We start from the raw sequence: 16,093 nt of genomic DNA, 5'->3' as shown, positions 1-16,093 counted from the left end.
TCACACCACAGAGTTACAATTGAGAGCAAAACCATTAGTGAGGGTACAAGAGGAAACCTCTCTACCCAATAGCTTCCCATCAAAGGTAACACCAGACATCATTTTTCTTGCAGTGAAATATAACCACTCCGAGGGAAAGGAAAGGGGAAAAAAAGCCTCAGAAAGCACAGATTTCATTTCACAGAGCAGTGTGAAAGAAAGATTGGGCCAGGAGATTATTCTTTTTACCAGCTGAGAGCACTTACATAGGTTAGGAATGTATGTATTTTTGTATCTCATATCCTAGAAGATGGAAAGATTAAGACTGGTCCAGGGCTGAGCATCAGACTGTTTAACAAATACCAGATTAAATTGTTTACTTTCCTCTCTCTTAACTGATAAATTTGCAGCTTATATGTAGGTTAGCAGCCATAGCTTTTTGGAAAGGTATCAATATTGTATTGTTATACATACACATTATAATTTTTAACTAGATTTTGAATTTGAACAGATTCATGGTGAAATCAATAATAATTTGAATATTTTATTCTACCATTTTTTCTCCAATATTGGCACATGAATTATACATTTGAATTTAATAGACAACCTCTGAGGAGACCATTAACTCAAACATTCTTGCAGCAATTAGCTTTTATCTGCTATGGATCAATTTCAGCATTTTCTATTTGAAGTAGCAAGCGGTAGTAAGTGCCAAACGAGAGACGAATCGCAGCCAAGAGAAAGCTTTTTGAGAAAAGCAGATGCTAGGCAAAAAGAGGTTTTTTTAAACTATCCACACCCCAAAACATTTCTCGATGATCCCCCATCACCTTCCTCTCCCTTAGGCTGCCGTGCCGGAGACAGCCCTTGGCTGGCCGGTTTGTGCCGATGCTTGCACAGGGTTTGTCGCCTCCGTGTCTGGGATAATAGGGAAGCATTCCTTCCCACTTCAAAAAGTGTTAACCAATCCTCTTTAAAACTTCCAAGCACGGCGAGTCAAGTTGATGGGTGGGGTAGGTTTTTTCCACTTAAAGTCCCCAGCTGGTATTGAGCTATTGAAAACTACTTAAATAAACAGCTCTTTTCCTAATCCGGGTTGTTTTGGTAGCGCTGATTGCTCACTGTGATGACTTTAAAGGTAGAAGTCTCAAAGGTCTAATTAGCGTTCGAGTGTCCCCTCCTGAACATCAGGTGAATTACTGATCATCTCGCCGCTAACGCTAGCAATTTAGCAGTGATTTATGAGGACCCTTCCCATTTCCTTTGTTTATAGGCAGAAGAGTAAATCTGGAGGGATCAGTGAGCCCTGAAGCATGTCCTGCATGTCCTTCAATACTTTGATTCCTGATTTAGAGGAAACACCGTAATGTATACACTTAGATGATTTTGCTGCATCGGATTTATCATGGGTATCTAAATGTTAAATTATTAAGCTGACAGATATTCGGATTCATCTGTGCTCCTGAACACGAAATTACCCATATCCAGAGCAGCACCAGGCTTACATCTGCTGTGGGCAGGAAGTATTTCACTGTATATCCTCATGACCTGCAGACCTGGTAGAGAAATCTTTTCCACTTTAATTACGGTTTCATGGTCATCACTGACAAGAAAGGAAATGGTTTCGAGTTCCTTTATCTAGAATTAACTCCAGGCTGTCAGATAGATACATTTTTCAAACTCAAGTCTCTCAGCTGAGCCCTGAAAGAGTCAGTGAAACACATGTGCTGCACTGATTGTGGGATATTTTGCAAGGAGAGATGCTATTTCAGCACCATGGCTTATTGCGCAAAAACATGAATAGACTGTCTCAAGAAACAGCACTTCTCATCCACTTCAGGGCAAGAGGAGAGAATAGTCCCTGATGGATAATCACCTTCCCTCTCATCTTACACACTCACTCTTCACCAGCAAGGGCAGCAGCGATGCAAACAACCAGCCTTGCTTTAGAAAAATCCCAGTTACCAGCTGCTTTCCAGCTCACTGCAATAGCACCAGGATGGGCTGGGAAAGGTCCACCACAAAAACCTTCTATTAGGACAGGAAGAAGTTGTGAGTTGCCAGACTTCGTCCTTCCTGAAGGAATTCCTTCAGCATTCCAGGATCTCAAATGGTAACTGAGAGGCATCCACGGTATTATCAGAGCTGGAGACCATCAAAACATTATTTTTCAGTGCTTGGGCTTTTTAATTATTTGCGTTAGTATTTTTCACACTTGCCTTCCTCCTAGGACATCCCTTCCCCTCTCTCCCTGAGGGCTAGTGGCCATGCTGCTGGCAGCCACTAGGGGATGCCTCCAGGGACTTGGGTGGTGGCAGCAGCCGGTCTGGCTAACGGGCAAGAGAGAATCTTCCTAGTCCCTCTTATGGGACTGCGCCTTTCTCCCCTGAAGCATTAGCACCCATGCCCTTACACACCTGCAGGATAATGCTCCACTGCTGGAGGTTAATTTCACGTTGTAGTGGCAGGGGGTGAGGCAGAGCAGGACTTTCTCAGTAGCTCCAAACCCCTGTGAGGCGAGTGGGAGGTGATATTTCAGAGCAAGCAGAACTCCTCAAGCAGCAGAGTGAGCAAAAGCCTGGCACCTCTGCTTGCCTGACCCAGCTGTGTGCTGCAAGGAGGAGGCTGCAGCTGCAGGAGGGGCTCCTACCCTCCTTTCTGCCCACCCCAGCATGAAATCAGAGCCGGCTGCAGGTCCTTTAGCAGAGCCTGAGGACCCCCGGGATGCCTCCCTTGCACTCAGATGCAACATCCCCAGGGTCCCTCTCCAGCTGCTGAGTTGAATTCCTCCCTGGTGTAAACTCCCGGGTAGGTCTCCTCGGGCAGCCCTGCTAGACCCTCCGACCTGGTGATTATCCAGTAAGCTGCTCATGCCAGCTCACTTTTTATAAAAGCATCTGTAGATTTCAGCCCAGGGTTTATTTGTTGAGTTTCTCTGCACTTTTCCTTTCTCCTGCTCTCCTGCCAAGACTCAGAGATGGTGCAAGTCCTGGAAGTAAATAGAAAATGCCAAGCTTAGGTTTTTTAGGTCACCGTAAACTACACGCTTATCTGCTTTTGGAATACATAAGCCACAGGATGTCATCTCCAGTCAACACAGAAGGATAAGGACTAGAACATGGGTTCGGCTGTAGATATGAATATATCAGGGTCACGACGGGGAATGTTTGTATACAAGCAGCCTTTTTTAATCCAGAGCCCTCTTCCTTTTTTTCTCTAATGTTCCATATTCTTCTGGCAACCAAGATCTTTTTATATCTCTGGGGTTTCATATTCCACCCGGCAGCCTATCATAGGAGAGCACAAATCTACTAAATAGTAAAATGAGGGATTACTTCCACTCATCTGTTGACAGACATGTCTCCAAATTGGATCAAATGATTAAAGGTATTAGAATGACGTCTTGCAGATCCAGATCAAATCATTTGAAACCTTGAGAGTGTTTCTCCTTTGCTTGGAAGAAACCACCAGAAATAGTTGTAGGTGCTAATTGCCCATTATTCTCATTAATGTGAAATTGTTAACTGGGACCTTCGAATATTTTACTCACTTGAATCCTAAGCAGGGAACTTCAAGATGGAAGGACCGTGCAGCGGCTCGCTTCCCGATGTGCCATTCGGGATCTCTTCCGATGCCTGAATGGTTCTTCCTCGAGTTGCTTACGCTGAGAAGAGGGGTCCAGGCTGTGAAATCTTCCAACATCTCCCACTACAAAGATGGCACTGCTGAAAGTCAAATTCAATCAGAAGAAACGGGTAAAACTAGCGCAGGGACTATGGCTCATGAACTGGTTTTCGGTGTTTGCTGGAATCCTTGTTTTTAGCATGGGATTGTTCCTCAAAATTGAGCTCCGGAAGCGAAGCGAAGTGATGGACAATTCTGAAAGCCACTTTGTGCCCAATTCTTTGATATTGATGGGTATATTATCCTGCGCCTTCAATGGTTTTGCTGGAAAAATCTGTTACGATTCTCTGGATCCCGCTAAATTTGCCAAGTGGAAGCCTTTGCTGAAACCTTACCTGGCACTGTGCTGCGTCTTTAACATGCTCATTTTCTTCGTTGCTCTGATTTGCTTTCTCATGCGTGGCTCCCTGGACAGCACCTTGGCCCAGGGGCTCAAGAACGGCATGAAGTTCTACCGGGACACAGACACCCCGGGAAGGTGCTTCATGAAGAAGACCATCGACATGCTCCAGATCGAGTTCAAGTGCTGTGGCAACAACGGCTACAAAGATTGGTTTGAAATCCAGTGGATCAGCAACAGATACCTGGACTTCAGCTCCAAAGAAGTGAAAGAGTAAGTGATTCAGTGGGGTTTGTATCACGTAGTTTCCATGTTTGATCAATGATGTCCTCAAGTGCCAATAGGCACTGACTGGAAGGGGGTTTGTGTTAAATGGGGTCTTGTGTAATAAAGCATCCCAATGACCAGCTAGATTTCTTCCTCCCCGACAAATTCCTCCAAAGTCATCCATAACATAAAATAAAAAGCACCAAACTACAATTCCCACTCTTACCCAGTAAGTAGACAGACTTAATAGTTTTTACTGTTCTTTTACTCCTTCATAAACCCATTACCCTGAGCCACACTACCAAAATCAACAGGAAAGTATCAGAACTTTACTAATCCTTAAGCAGATGTCAGTGTGATTTATTAATTTCCTAAAAAAAGAATTCCCTGGAGATATACTGTTGATACCACTTTTAAAACTCCACTTAGATATTGGCAGCTAATCAGCCGCATGGAAATAAATAGAGGCAGTAACACTTTGCCAATAACCCATGTGTCTTACATCCTTAAGATTTAGAATTTTATTTTTATATTCAGTCAATGGAGTGCTTCAGTGCTGTGATAATACTGAGCATCAATTGATGTTCCCAGCTTTACACAGTGGCCCTTGTAGCCATCTGTACTTTAAGTTCTGTCCTGTGCCTAATTTTTTAAAACCTCACATGAAAGCAGCACTAGTTTATTGTTTCTATACAAACCAGACCAGGTTGTTGACCAGAAACACCTTAAAGGCTTTGATGTCAGGTCCCAAAGAAGCAGTAATCCCAAAATCAGGTTAGGTGCAGTAAGCTCAAGCAGAAAATAAACATGAGAACAAAATGAACCTTTGAAATTAAAAAAATAGCATTAGGCATAAGTACCCACAACCTTTTAAAAAATTGAGCACCAGGGAAAGAGGTGGTTATTGCGGGTTCTTTGGGAACATCATTCATTAACGTTTATGCTCTGTGGTTGCATAATGGGTCCTGTAAACTGGAAGCAATCTGCCTTTTAAATATACTGCCTGTATTAAAAATGTCTGAAGTAATTTTGAAAAAAAGCTCTGTGTATCTCTTGGGATCTTTTGGAATCCCTGCCTGACTGCGTAAATGGTATTTCACTGGTGTGTGTCTCTCTGCATGTTCTTTTGACTTGTTGGGTGGTCTGGTTGTTTTTGCAATTCAGAATGAGGATTTAGTGAAAACTGTTCCAGATTTAACCCGTTGCACTGCAGGGTGTTAGAGCAAATACACTCACTATTGAATAAGGGGGTGTTTCCATTGCGAAGGTATGCCCATGGGTATAAATAACTACTTGAAAAAACCTTGCCAGCATTATATGGAGATTTGAGAGCTGTAACTTAATCCAGTGCAGTGGAAGGGCAATGCACAGAGGGAAAACAAGGTTATACTGTCCTTAATAACTGATGCCTTGTTTGGGACTGAGACTCAAGGTAATTTCTTTGTACTACTGAGGCAGGAAATAGAGCATTAAAAATCTACAAATGGATTTTAGTGAATTCAAGCTTTGTACTATGTGGTGCTGCACAGTCTCTGCTCCCATTCCTGGTGGGATAGTCTGGCCCCTTTGAAGCCAATAGTAAAGTTCTCCTTAGCTCCAAGGAAGGTGGGAGTTTGTCCTCCACAATGGGATTTTTATGTTATTGTAGAGCAAAGGCCTGATGCAATATCCAATCTCTCTGAAACATGAATGAGAATTAGACCTAGTCCAGAGCACACTTTACATTTAGAGAGAAAACCTCAACTGCATTTGTTGTTTAGATATATTTAGGTCATGACTGCAAAGCGAAGTTTCCCTTCGCCAGGTAGTTGGAAACACCTCTCTATGACACAATTTTAAAATATCCATATAGAAAGCTACAAGTGACACTCAGATTTTTTTTCTTTTCTACACCTCTGGGACTCTCCATTCCATGATTTTCTAAGCAAAATGGCCTGTTTTAAACTGCAGTCCTTTTATTATAATCTTTTTGCAGAGTCAGTGGAACTACTTGCCTTCTAACTTATCTTGCATCTAAACCTCTCCTAAGACACCAGGCTAAATGACTGTTTACAGAGAACAACCACAGTGTCAGATGAACAATAGCTGGGGAGCTCCTGCAAGGACTTTGGAAATTTTGCAACATCCTGTTGCTGAAGCACATTTCATGTTTTCAATACTGGCTACCTTCCCAAGCCAAGAATAAATGCACAACCCCTCCCTGGAGCTATTATCATCAAGAAGAAGCTATTAGGTTTGCTGGATCAATGCTCAAGCGGGATATAGTGAGTTCCAAGGCTATTCTGGGTTCTTTTCCAAGCTCAGATCAGCTCCAGCACCTCCCTTCCATCCTAACTATGATATGATCACTCTTTTCTGATCGCCCCTCCTGAATTCTCTGTGCCGTTTACTTTTGTTAAAAATTAATTTCTTTGAAGAAGTGACCCAAGAGCGTGCATTCCCACCAGGTGGAGTTAATTACAGACTCAGTGTAGCCTTGACATAGAAAAGGATTTCGGAGAGAAAGGACACCCTGGACAAACACCTCGGGTGTGAACAAGGGGACACGGAGAAAAGGCACGGTGAAAAGTCCTCCTTGCCTTTGCAGATTTGCTCCTGGATGTCTTTGTGTGCATGTCTGAGAGTGTGTGTGTGTGTGTGTGTGTGTGTGTGTATTCACGCTCCCTTCTGCCCTTGCCCGTAGCCGGATCAAAAGCAACGTGGACGGGAGGTACCTGGTGGACGGCGTCCCCTTCAGCTGCTGCAACCCCAGCTCGCCCCGGCCCTGCATCCAGTACCAGGTCACCAACAACTCTGCCCACTACAGCTACGACTACCAGACCGAGGAGCTCAACCTGTGGCGCCGCGGCTGCCGGGAGGCGCTGCTGAACTACTACAGCGGCATGATGAGCTCCATGGGCGCCGTCATCCTCCTCGTCTGGCTCTTTGAGGTAACCCCCTCCCCTCAGACACACGGCAGGGCAGCCCCGGCTCTGCAGGAGCGGGGCATTTCTCAGCGAGGGCTTCCGAGTGAAAAATCGGATCTATGTAAAATAATTTAAATAGATTTTTTTTTCCCCGTTGTTTGGCCGAGAAAATGTCTGAGTAAGGGCTGAAATGTCCCAGGCTGGAAACAGAGGCGCAGTGGGTGTGGGATCACAGAGCCCTCCAGAGCCTCGAGTATCCCACAGGAAGAGGGGGAAAAGGGAGTGATCTTCTGTCAAAGGCAAGGCGCTGGGCAGGGCAGAGAGTGCAAGGGCTCTGCTGTCCAGATGCACGAATTTTACACATGTCACCATTTCTGGGGAATGAGAAATACAAAAAAGCAACACATAACAAAGATGTGTGAAAGTAATTAGTGGGACAGCAAGTGCAGTTAAAGGGTTTTCACGCTGAACAAAGTAAGGCTTTAAGCCGCACACAGTGGAAAGATTTCAAGGCAGCCTGTGGACCTTCATCATCTCCACCAAGGTATTTGGTCAAAAAGAATGGTTCAGGTGGAGCAGGTGGATTAAATTTATTTTGCTCTGCTTCCCAAAACCACGACGCAAATGCGAACAGGTGCCAATGCTGCCCAGGGCAGGTGTCTTGTGGGCACCGTAACCCAAAGTGCGGCTTGGCTGATAAAACACTGTTCATCCAATGTGATGAATCCCCTGCCCCTGGGAGATGGCCAGTTTTCTAGCCAGGGTGTTTAATCAACACTAATGCTCAGGGAGTGTGGGCTGGCAGTGGCACGAGGGCTGGAACGTGAGGTGCTGGATGTGGAGATCAGGCAGGACCTGCTGGTAAAAGGGAGGGGGCAGCTCCCTGGTGCGCAGCAGAGCCTTTCCTATCCTTGAAATGGCTGCTGCATATGGCATTGCCTATTTTAAATGATTCAGCTGCCTTTTTAAAAATTTAGATACATGCAAATTTTTAAAAGATGAGTTACGTTTTGATACAAGCACTGGCCTACAGCCTTCCAGGAATTAAGATGCTTTTTAGAAAATAAACACCTACCTAAATCTGTGAATTGAAAAAAAAAAAATCATAAAGTTATTCCATGTTGTGTTGTTTTAAAAATAAGTGCTCCAAACTGCAGAGAAATGTACTACCTCTCTACACTGTTATTCTGGTAAGAAAAGAAAGAGAAGGTCTTTATTTTAGCCCAGATTCAAGTGCAGAGCTCTTGAAGAGAGGGGAATTTCAACTGTATTCGAAAGTCAAAGAAATTCAAAAGCTCAGGGGAAAAATGCACAAAAATACCAATGCCAGCTGCAAAAAATCATGACTAGGGACCTGTAACATACCTCTGCTAACTTGCAAGAGATTAATGACAGTGATATGTTAACATTAATAGCAGTGATAAAAATGCAGTATTTTATGTCTAACTCTTCAAAGTACACCTGGGTATTTTTTTCACCCTGTGGCATAATGAGAAATGAGATGTTCTCTTCTTTTCTTTGTCTTCTTCAAAATAGAAGGTGAGACTTTTTTCCAGGCAACCAGAGGACTTTTAGGGCAAAACTTGAAAGAACCAACATGATCCCGGGTTACAATAACTTGCCCTCCTGAATATTTATTACTTGCCTGATATTCTGCCATAAAGGGCCCAGATTCGGGTCTGAAATTCCTTTTGCTTTCAAGGCAAACTTTGAAGGGAGGAAGGAAAGCAGGAAACAGACATTAATTTAGTCTCCCTTGAAATACAGCCACTTCCTTTAAATTCCAGTCAGGATAGGAAACAATTTTATGCTGAGCAGGAGGGCAGCAGAGGTCCCAACTCCTGACTAAGGTAAGTGTGGGTCTGAGCAGGGTGAGCCCAGGGGCAGTGGTTGTGGTGGCTCTACGCTTCTCATTTCCACTTTGACTGGCTTCCTGGGAAGTCACAGAAAAGTGCAAAAGCAAAATCCTGGGTTGCTTTACACCTGCAGCCACCATGGACTCAAACCAGGTACTTCTCCAGCAAAGCCCTTCTGGGGGCTGTGGACGACTCTTCCAGCTGGGTTGCTGGAATTGAAGTGTGGGAAGGGGGAGAGAACATGGAGGGAAATACTAATCACAGCTGTTATTCTAAGCTGTAGAAAAAGGTAACATGCCAACCAGGATGGTTCCCAGGGACCAGGGAAGGCCATTTCTCTTTCACCTTTCTGTATTAGGCACAAGGAAGAATGAACATATTTTGAAATATCAGAACTTCTATTTGAAAAGAATGCTAATTTCTAGAAGCTGCTTTTCCTAACAAAAGCTGTAGGCTTCCCATGTGTGACAACCAGTCATGAGGATGACAAAAAAAGATCACACCCTGCTCTGCCTAAGCCGCCTCAGGCTAAACCCTGGCAAACAGATGGGCTTCGCTGCAGAAGGTCAAGAAGAGCAAGCCTGGATGTCTTCTTGACCTGCCTTAGCCAGCAAAGAGGAAAAGAGAGGTTCAAGGGTGCCCTGAATAAAGCATTTCAAAAGGAATAGAGGGCTGAGGCTGGTTCCTGAGGTGCTCCAGGTCCTCCACTTGTGCAAATATGTCGATCTCAATAAGTCACAGCTGCCGTAATAGCCAAGACCGTGGGATTCACCTCACGTGTGCCACAGACCGGGCCCAGGCTGAGCTCCAGGAGAGCACTGAGACACTCACAGGAGGCATGTTGCATGTCCTGTGTCGGAGAGTAAACTCTCTGATGCATTAACAGTAGGAGTGAATTCCTGGTGATCTCTAAAACCAGCCCACAGGCAGCAGGGACCCTCCAGAAGGACACAGTTTCATCTGTTGGCCCAGCTGGCGAGGGTGAGCGTGCTGTAGTGCAGGGCATCCACCAGCCCAGACTGCACAGCCCTATCCCTGGAGAAACACTGTGGTCATGTTCTTCCTGGCACTTTAAAGTTGCTGTAAAATGACAAAGGTTTCCATGACAGGGAAATCATCCCTCAACGAGACTGGCCTCACTCCAGGGCTCTGACACCCCTGCCTTCTGTGCTGGACTGTGGTGAAGCTCAAATCTACAACTCAAAGGCTGGTTAAGGTTGGAGGTTTAGCTGTGGCCTCACCAGAGCTGAGGAGAGGGGAAGAGGGATCACATTCCTCAACCTGCTAGCAGTTATTCATCTAATGCAGCCAAGGATACCATTTTCCCACTTTGCCACAAGGGCACATTGTTGGCTCAGGGACAGCTTGGTGTCATCAGAACCCCAAGGCCCTTTGCTGACAAGCTGCTGTCAACCAGTCACCCCCCGCACATACTGGTGTTTGGGGTTATGCCTTCCCTGGTGCAGGACTTCAGCTAAACTGGTGTTCCCAGACTCTCTGTGATCATATAGGAGACAGACTAATTTACCAGATACTTGTCTCAAACTTCCTGGGTTCTCTTCTCATCTGGCAGAGAAGGCAGGCTCAGGTCAGTGGAGGTGACAAGAGCCCAGACATTTTGCATTGCTTTTAAGGAATCTCAGCTTCAGGGACTCAAAACCTTGCTTAAAAAAGTTTTTAAGAAAACAAAGTCTTAAACTGAGAGAAAATGTCACAAAATCCCATCCAAGGACAGGTCAGATGCTCAGTGCTGCACAAGCACCTTCCTTTTTAAAGGCATGACAATATTTAATGACTTAGAGCCATCCAGGAAGACAGTCCACCTATTTGGCTGTCAAATGGTGGCACTTGGCAAGTCAATCACAAAACAAAGCTCCTGCTGACATGCAGCGAGGCAGCACAAGCAGAGAGCAACGTGGAGACCACTGCCTGCACCCAGGCCTGTTAATCTGCACCTGCAATAGCCATTGATTTCAAAGATATCAGCCCCGTGAGTGGGAGCAGCAAAACTGGGACTCAGAGTAGAAGGAAGATGTCAAAGGCTATAAATCCCGAGACTAATGTGATAGGATTTGTCACTTCTTGTGACTTTTATAGAATAGTGCTTTAACTGATTTAAGTCATCATATTACTGGCTAGATGAGACTATTTCCAGATTCAGAGCCACTAGAAACTTCCTTAGTGACCAAAGTGTGGCTAGTCATACATTCCTGTGTTAAGCAGTATGAATATTTGACTTTGGATATGGACATATTTGATGAAACTTGTTTGCTTGACCAATGTTTTTCCCCCTTTCTGATCTTGAGTGAAGGCAGAGAAATATGAACATCTGCCAATTTTGAGAGTAGCCAAGTGTAGCTTTAGTCTTCCAAGAGTTTGGAGACACTGATCATACACAAGTTGGATGACCACAGGCTGGAAGCATGGAAGCACATCCTTGGGCAGTCCCTTGAGTCCAAAAGCCAGATGTGAATTCTGCCATTGGCGTTGCCATGTGGCTGAATCCCAACGTCAAATCTGCCAGCCTCTTTAGCCATCAGGGCTGAGGAGGACTAAAGGTAATCTGTTCCTTGGGAAATTGGATAGGGTGATAGAGGCATCGTACTTCCCTTAGAGAACAAATCCTATGAGGTCCTGTAGGTGTTCTCCACCTGAGCTTTACCCAGCACAAGAAGGACCAAAACAATATTACTGCTGCCCCATCCCAGCCACCAGCCCTACACGTCACCAGGCCAGCTCTTCTGGGAGCTGCTCTTCTTCACTTTCTCTCTGGAGGCAGTGCAGGGTGTTGCCAGTGTCAGCAGTGTTACATAGTAGAGTAGAAAAAGTCTCAGTCAGGGCTGCTGGGGCTAGGTAATATTTAATCAGAAATACAAATTTGTGTTAGATGGAACCAGGGAGAGATCACCTGCTGCCTCCGTTCCCTTATTTGCACAACAATATCAGAATCTGAAGTAGACAAACTAAGGGCTCAAATCCTAATGCTGGTCCGTTCTGCAGAAATGCTGATTCATTAATATCTCCTTGATCAGCTTAATATACTCACCAAACATATTAAGGTCAATGCAAAGTCAAAATGTTTCGTTAAAACTAAGTGGGTGGTCAAGGCCAAGGACGGTGTTGCACATCCAAAGTGCCTTCTGGACATCCAGTGCACAGCAGCCAGGGATGCATTAAAACCTCCCGGGAAGGCACTGACACTGACAGGAGAGGAGAGCAGAGAGGCCCCTGGGGCACACCCAGGGCTGCCCTGGCAGGGGGCCGTGAGGGTGGGGTGGGAGCGCCCAGCCCCGGCTGACGCGCTCTGCCTTTCCCGTTGCCTGGCACAGATGTCGGTGATGGTCGGCCTGCGCCTCCTGCACACCTCCCTGGAAAGCATCACCAATCCCGAAGACCCCGAGTGCGAAAGCGAAGGCTGGGTCCTGGAGAACAGCCTCAAGGACACTTTCAAATCTGCGCTGGAGAATTTGAAAAAGCTGGGTAAGTTCAACCAGGTGGAGGCAGGAGCCGAAGGTGCCGAAGGAGAGGAAGGTGGGAAGACGCCAGCCATCACAACAGTCAGTTGAGCTGCTCACTGAGGTGGACTTTTTCTCAGAGAAAATAACACAAACTGAGAATTGTGAATATATCTATATTTTAAAAGCTATGTACCAACCACCAGAATACACATTTCTACGCATGCTCACTTTTGTACATGGGAGCATACAACATAGTGCACCTTGGGATAAAACACTTATCCACAATGTGAGTACACCATATCCATATCTTTTTGGGAATATGACCCCAACTAGGACTTGCAATATTCACGTGTTCCCTTATCAGAGACAGTTAGTTTAAGAAAAAAAAAAAAAATTAAAAAAAAAAGATCGCTGTCGTCACATGGCAATCCATTTCATTTTATTTTGAAGTTAAAAGTGGAATTTGAAAAGTTAATATTTTTTTGCTCAAGTTGTTTGATCAGCATACTTTCTGTACTTCAGCTTTTAAGGACAAACAGATTGGGTTTCTGGAGAGTAACATGATAGAATTCAAAGAAAGAAGGATTTCCAGAATTGTATATAACTTAGTATACAGGTATTTTGACAAACCTCTCATATGTGATTTTTGTTAATGTGCTAAGCAATGGTATTTTCTGCTGTATTCTTAAGATGTACATAGAACAAAATGCAACCTTATGCTGAGAATTTATGTACTAAGCAAAAATCGTAATTTAATGAAGCAGCCAAGCATCATAAAAACAACATTCAAGTAAGATTCAAGGGGTTTGTTTCTCAGGGGTTTTTTTTGCAGGTTGTATATCTTGAATACATGTGTTCTAGACTTATGCTTCACCTTGTATTTAAATTCTTCACAGAAGCTTAGAAGACTCATCCTTTAGTGGGTGGAATCCAGGAATGAGCATGTGCCAGTTATGGTTACTCTGGACATTTTACACAGAGTATGTAATCTCATAACTTGCTCCAGAATATTCAAGCCCAACTATTTTTAAGGCAAGGAAAAGACAAACCCAAATCCAGACAGGCCACTTAGAACTCACACTTTAAATGTTTTCCAGGAGCCTAGAAAGTGGGTACCATTCATCCACAAATACTAAAAGCCTCAGCCTTTCAGGCCAGGGAAAACTAAGTTCAAATCAATCCCCAATGTGCAAATTTTACTTTATCAGTGAGGGGGTACTCCTCATTATATCTTTTAAATCAAAGGGAAGGCACATTTTGTATATGCTCTCCAAACATAGTGTCATAGCTGGAGGATCCTGTTCTCAAGTTGGAATAAAATATGGAAAGAGTTTGCTGTGGTGTGCAGCCTCTAATAAGGGAACAGAGCATCATCTTGAGTTTATTTTCAGCTGCCAGATAATTTCAGCTAAAGGGAAAGAAACCCAAGAGAACAAGCCCCAGCCCCCTGCACCAACGATTGCAGACGCCTCAGTCCCTCCCTGCAAGCCAGGCACCACACTTATTTTTACCCTGGCTATGCAAACCCTCTACTTCTCGACGGTGTACCTGGGAGAGGTTACTCAGTGGGTCCCTTCTCCCCGGCTGGTGGCCAGCCCTCAAAGGGAGCAGTGTTTGCAGCTGCATCACCATTGCACAGCCCACTGGTTTTCGTTCCTAATCACTTGTGCACTTGCCCCAGCAGCACTCAGCTCCTCCGGCTTCTGTCCAAATTCCTTTTGGGATGGACAGATGAGTTCAAGGCAGAACAAGTAGGGATGTGTCTGTACACCAAGTCATAGTTTCCATCTCAGTGCCCAGGCCGTTTCAGGCCACCTGCACGCAAGGTTTGATTTTGACAAGTGTCTGTGATGTCCTTTCATTTTCTCAAAGCTTTCAACTGTAGTTATAATCATGAATTTAGTTACAATAATGAATTTAAAAGTCACTCTCCCCTTCTGTGCATAAGACTAGGACAAGGGCACTGACAAAAGGCCAACTTGCTACTCACCACAGCCTATCGTCTCTTGCTCTGCCGAGGGACAGAACTGTATGAGCCAGCGCAGCTCCTCCCTACTCAGTAGGATGCCACTGGGACCAGCTGCCCCCTCAGCTGGTCCATTAAAGAACAGGATTGTGGTTGGTACATGATGTGGCCACATGTACCAGAGAAGAGCTTTTCAGAGGAGTCACGTGTGGACAGGAGCTGCGTTACAAGGATTAATTACAGTCTTTCCTTGGGAGGCTTCAGTGAGTTGTGATCTATACCAGTTATTTGACTAGACTGACTTTTCAAAGAGATCTAGATTTATTGCTAACCTAGAAATCTGGCTTAGGCCCCTAATTTAGACAGGACTCTCCAATTATTTGTGGTGTCCATTTTTTATCAGATTATTCCTAAAGCAATATAATAAATTTGCAAACCATTCTTTCAATGCCACACTGGCGAAGCCAGTGCAATGGTATCAGGCAGGTAAAGAGACCATCTGAGACGGGTTTATGAAGAACAGTACTGGAACCAGGGAACAAAGAGTATATGGGCTAATGCTGTCTAAAATAAAACCTCCTGGTTGATGAAGATCTTTGTGACATCTTATGATTACCACAAGATTGTAATACAACTGCTTTGTACAATATTACATGTAATATATCACTCGTCCAATCGTACACATTCTTACTTGTGATACTGCAAATGCTGTTCTAGATAAAGATATTTCTGCTGACTGCAAATGTAAATTTAGGTATTAAAATGTTATTGCAAGTAAAGATCTCTTTAAAGAAAATGTTTAAATGTATACAATTTAATACAGATTTCTTTAATTTGCATTACTGCTGACTTTTTCCTTCTGAACTCATTTTTTGGATCTGTTTTATGTACTCCTATACGTGGGAAGGTTTTCCCCACCCCTATAATGCTCTGAGAGAAAGCAAACCTTCCTCTTTTCATGTGCCCAGCTAAGCTCGGGACGTGCAAGCAGACCCCCTAAACCACCTCCCTCTTAATAGAAACAGAATTTTCTGTGCTATTTTAATAGCATCCTCTTGTAGTACATAGGAATTAAAACATCTTCACAGCCATGAACACGATGTTCTGGTCATGCTGAACCAGTGAAACCACTGGCATCCTCAGGGTCTTTGACAATCAGCTGGGTTTATAACCTCTTTTTCTCCCCCTGTTTAAATCTAACTTGCAGTGGAAATTTAAAAGAACACATTGTTCTTATTTTAAATTTAAGTCTAAAGCTCACAAAGTCAAATCTCCCTGCAGCAATCCGACAAATTCCAGAGCCGTGCCCTGATTTTCAAACTAATAAACTTCAGAAGGATGTGAACTTAATTCATGCAAACCAGGCCACTTCTTTTTAGGTACCTCCATATGGATTAGTGGCTTAAATCCAAGTACCCAGATCCCAGACTCAGTCCAAGGCCTTGAAGTGTCCACTCTTAAGAAATATCACTTTTAAAAGAATGAAAAAAATTTCGTTATTTTACCAATGACATTTATTTGAAGGGACACAGAACATGGACTAAAGTGCTTTAAAGGAGGAAATATAAACAGCTTCCTTAAAGCTATTAGTTCCTAAGTAGCCTTAATACAATTGATAAGATTAGCCTCCATGCATT

General features: G+C 44.1%; 1 protein-coding gene across 1 annotated transcript; it reads left to right on the top strand.

Annotated features, from left to right (window-relative positions):
- The first annotated feature begins 3,695 nt into the window (after positions 1-3,695).
- On the top strand, positions 3,696-15,247 carry PRPH2 (peripherin 2). Its single transcript, XM_066178365.1, has 3 exons — positions 3,696-4,276; positions 6,954-7,200; positions 12,362-15,247. Exons 1-3 carry the CDS (start codon positions 3,696-3,698, stop codon positions 12,596-12,598), a joined length of 1,065 nt encoding a protein of 354 aa, XP_066034462.1. The 3' UTR covers positions 12,599-15,247.
- The last annotated feature ends 846 nt before the right edge of the window (positions 15,248-16,093 follow it).

Source organism: Chamaea fasciata, unplaced genomic scaffold (assembly GCF_029207755.1).
Source record: "Chamaea fasciata isolate MVZ Bird 193981 ecotype frontalis unplaced genomic scaffold, bChaFas1.0.hap1 SCAF_3, whole genome shotgun sequence".
NCBI classification, from domain to species: domain Eukaryota; kingdom Metazoa; phylum Chordata; class Aves; order Passeriformes; family Sylviidae; genus Chamaea; species Chamaea fasciata.
This window is presented reverse-complemented; position numbering and strand designations above follow the sequence as displayed.

Excerpts from the sequence above, each read along its gene's own strand:
- PRPH2 (XM_066178365.1), top strand. The coding sequence starts at position 3,696 with ATGGCACTGCTGAAAGTCAAATTCAATCAGAAGAAACGGGTAAAACTA. Across the intron at positions 4,277-6,953 it reads AGCTCCAAAGAAGTGAAAGA|CCGGATCAAAAGCAACGTGG; the intron begins GTAAGTGATTCA and ends CCTTGCCCGTAG. Across the intron at positions 7,201-12,361 it reads TCCTCGTCTGGCTCTTTGAG|ATGTCGGTGATGGTCGGCCT; the intron begins GTAACCCCCTCC and ends TGCCTGGCACAG.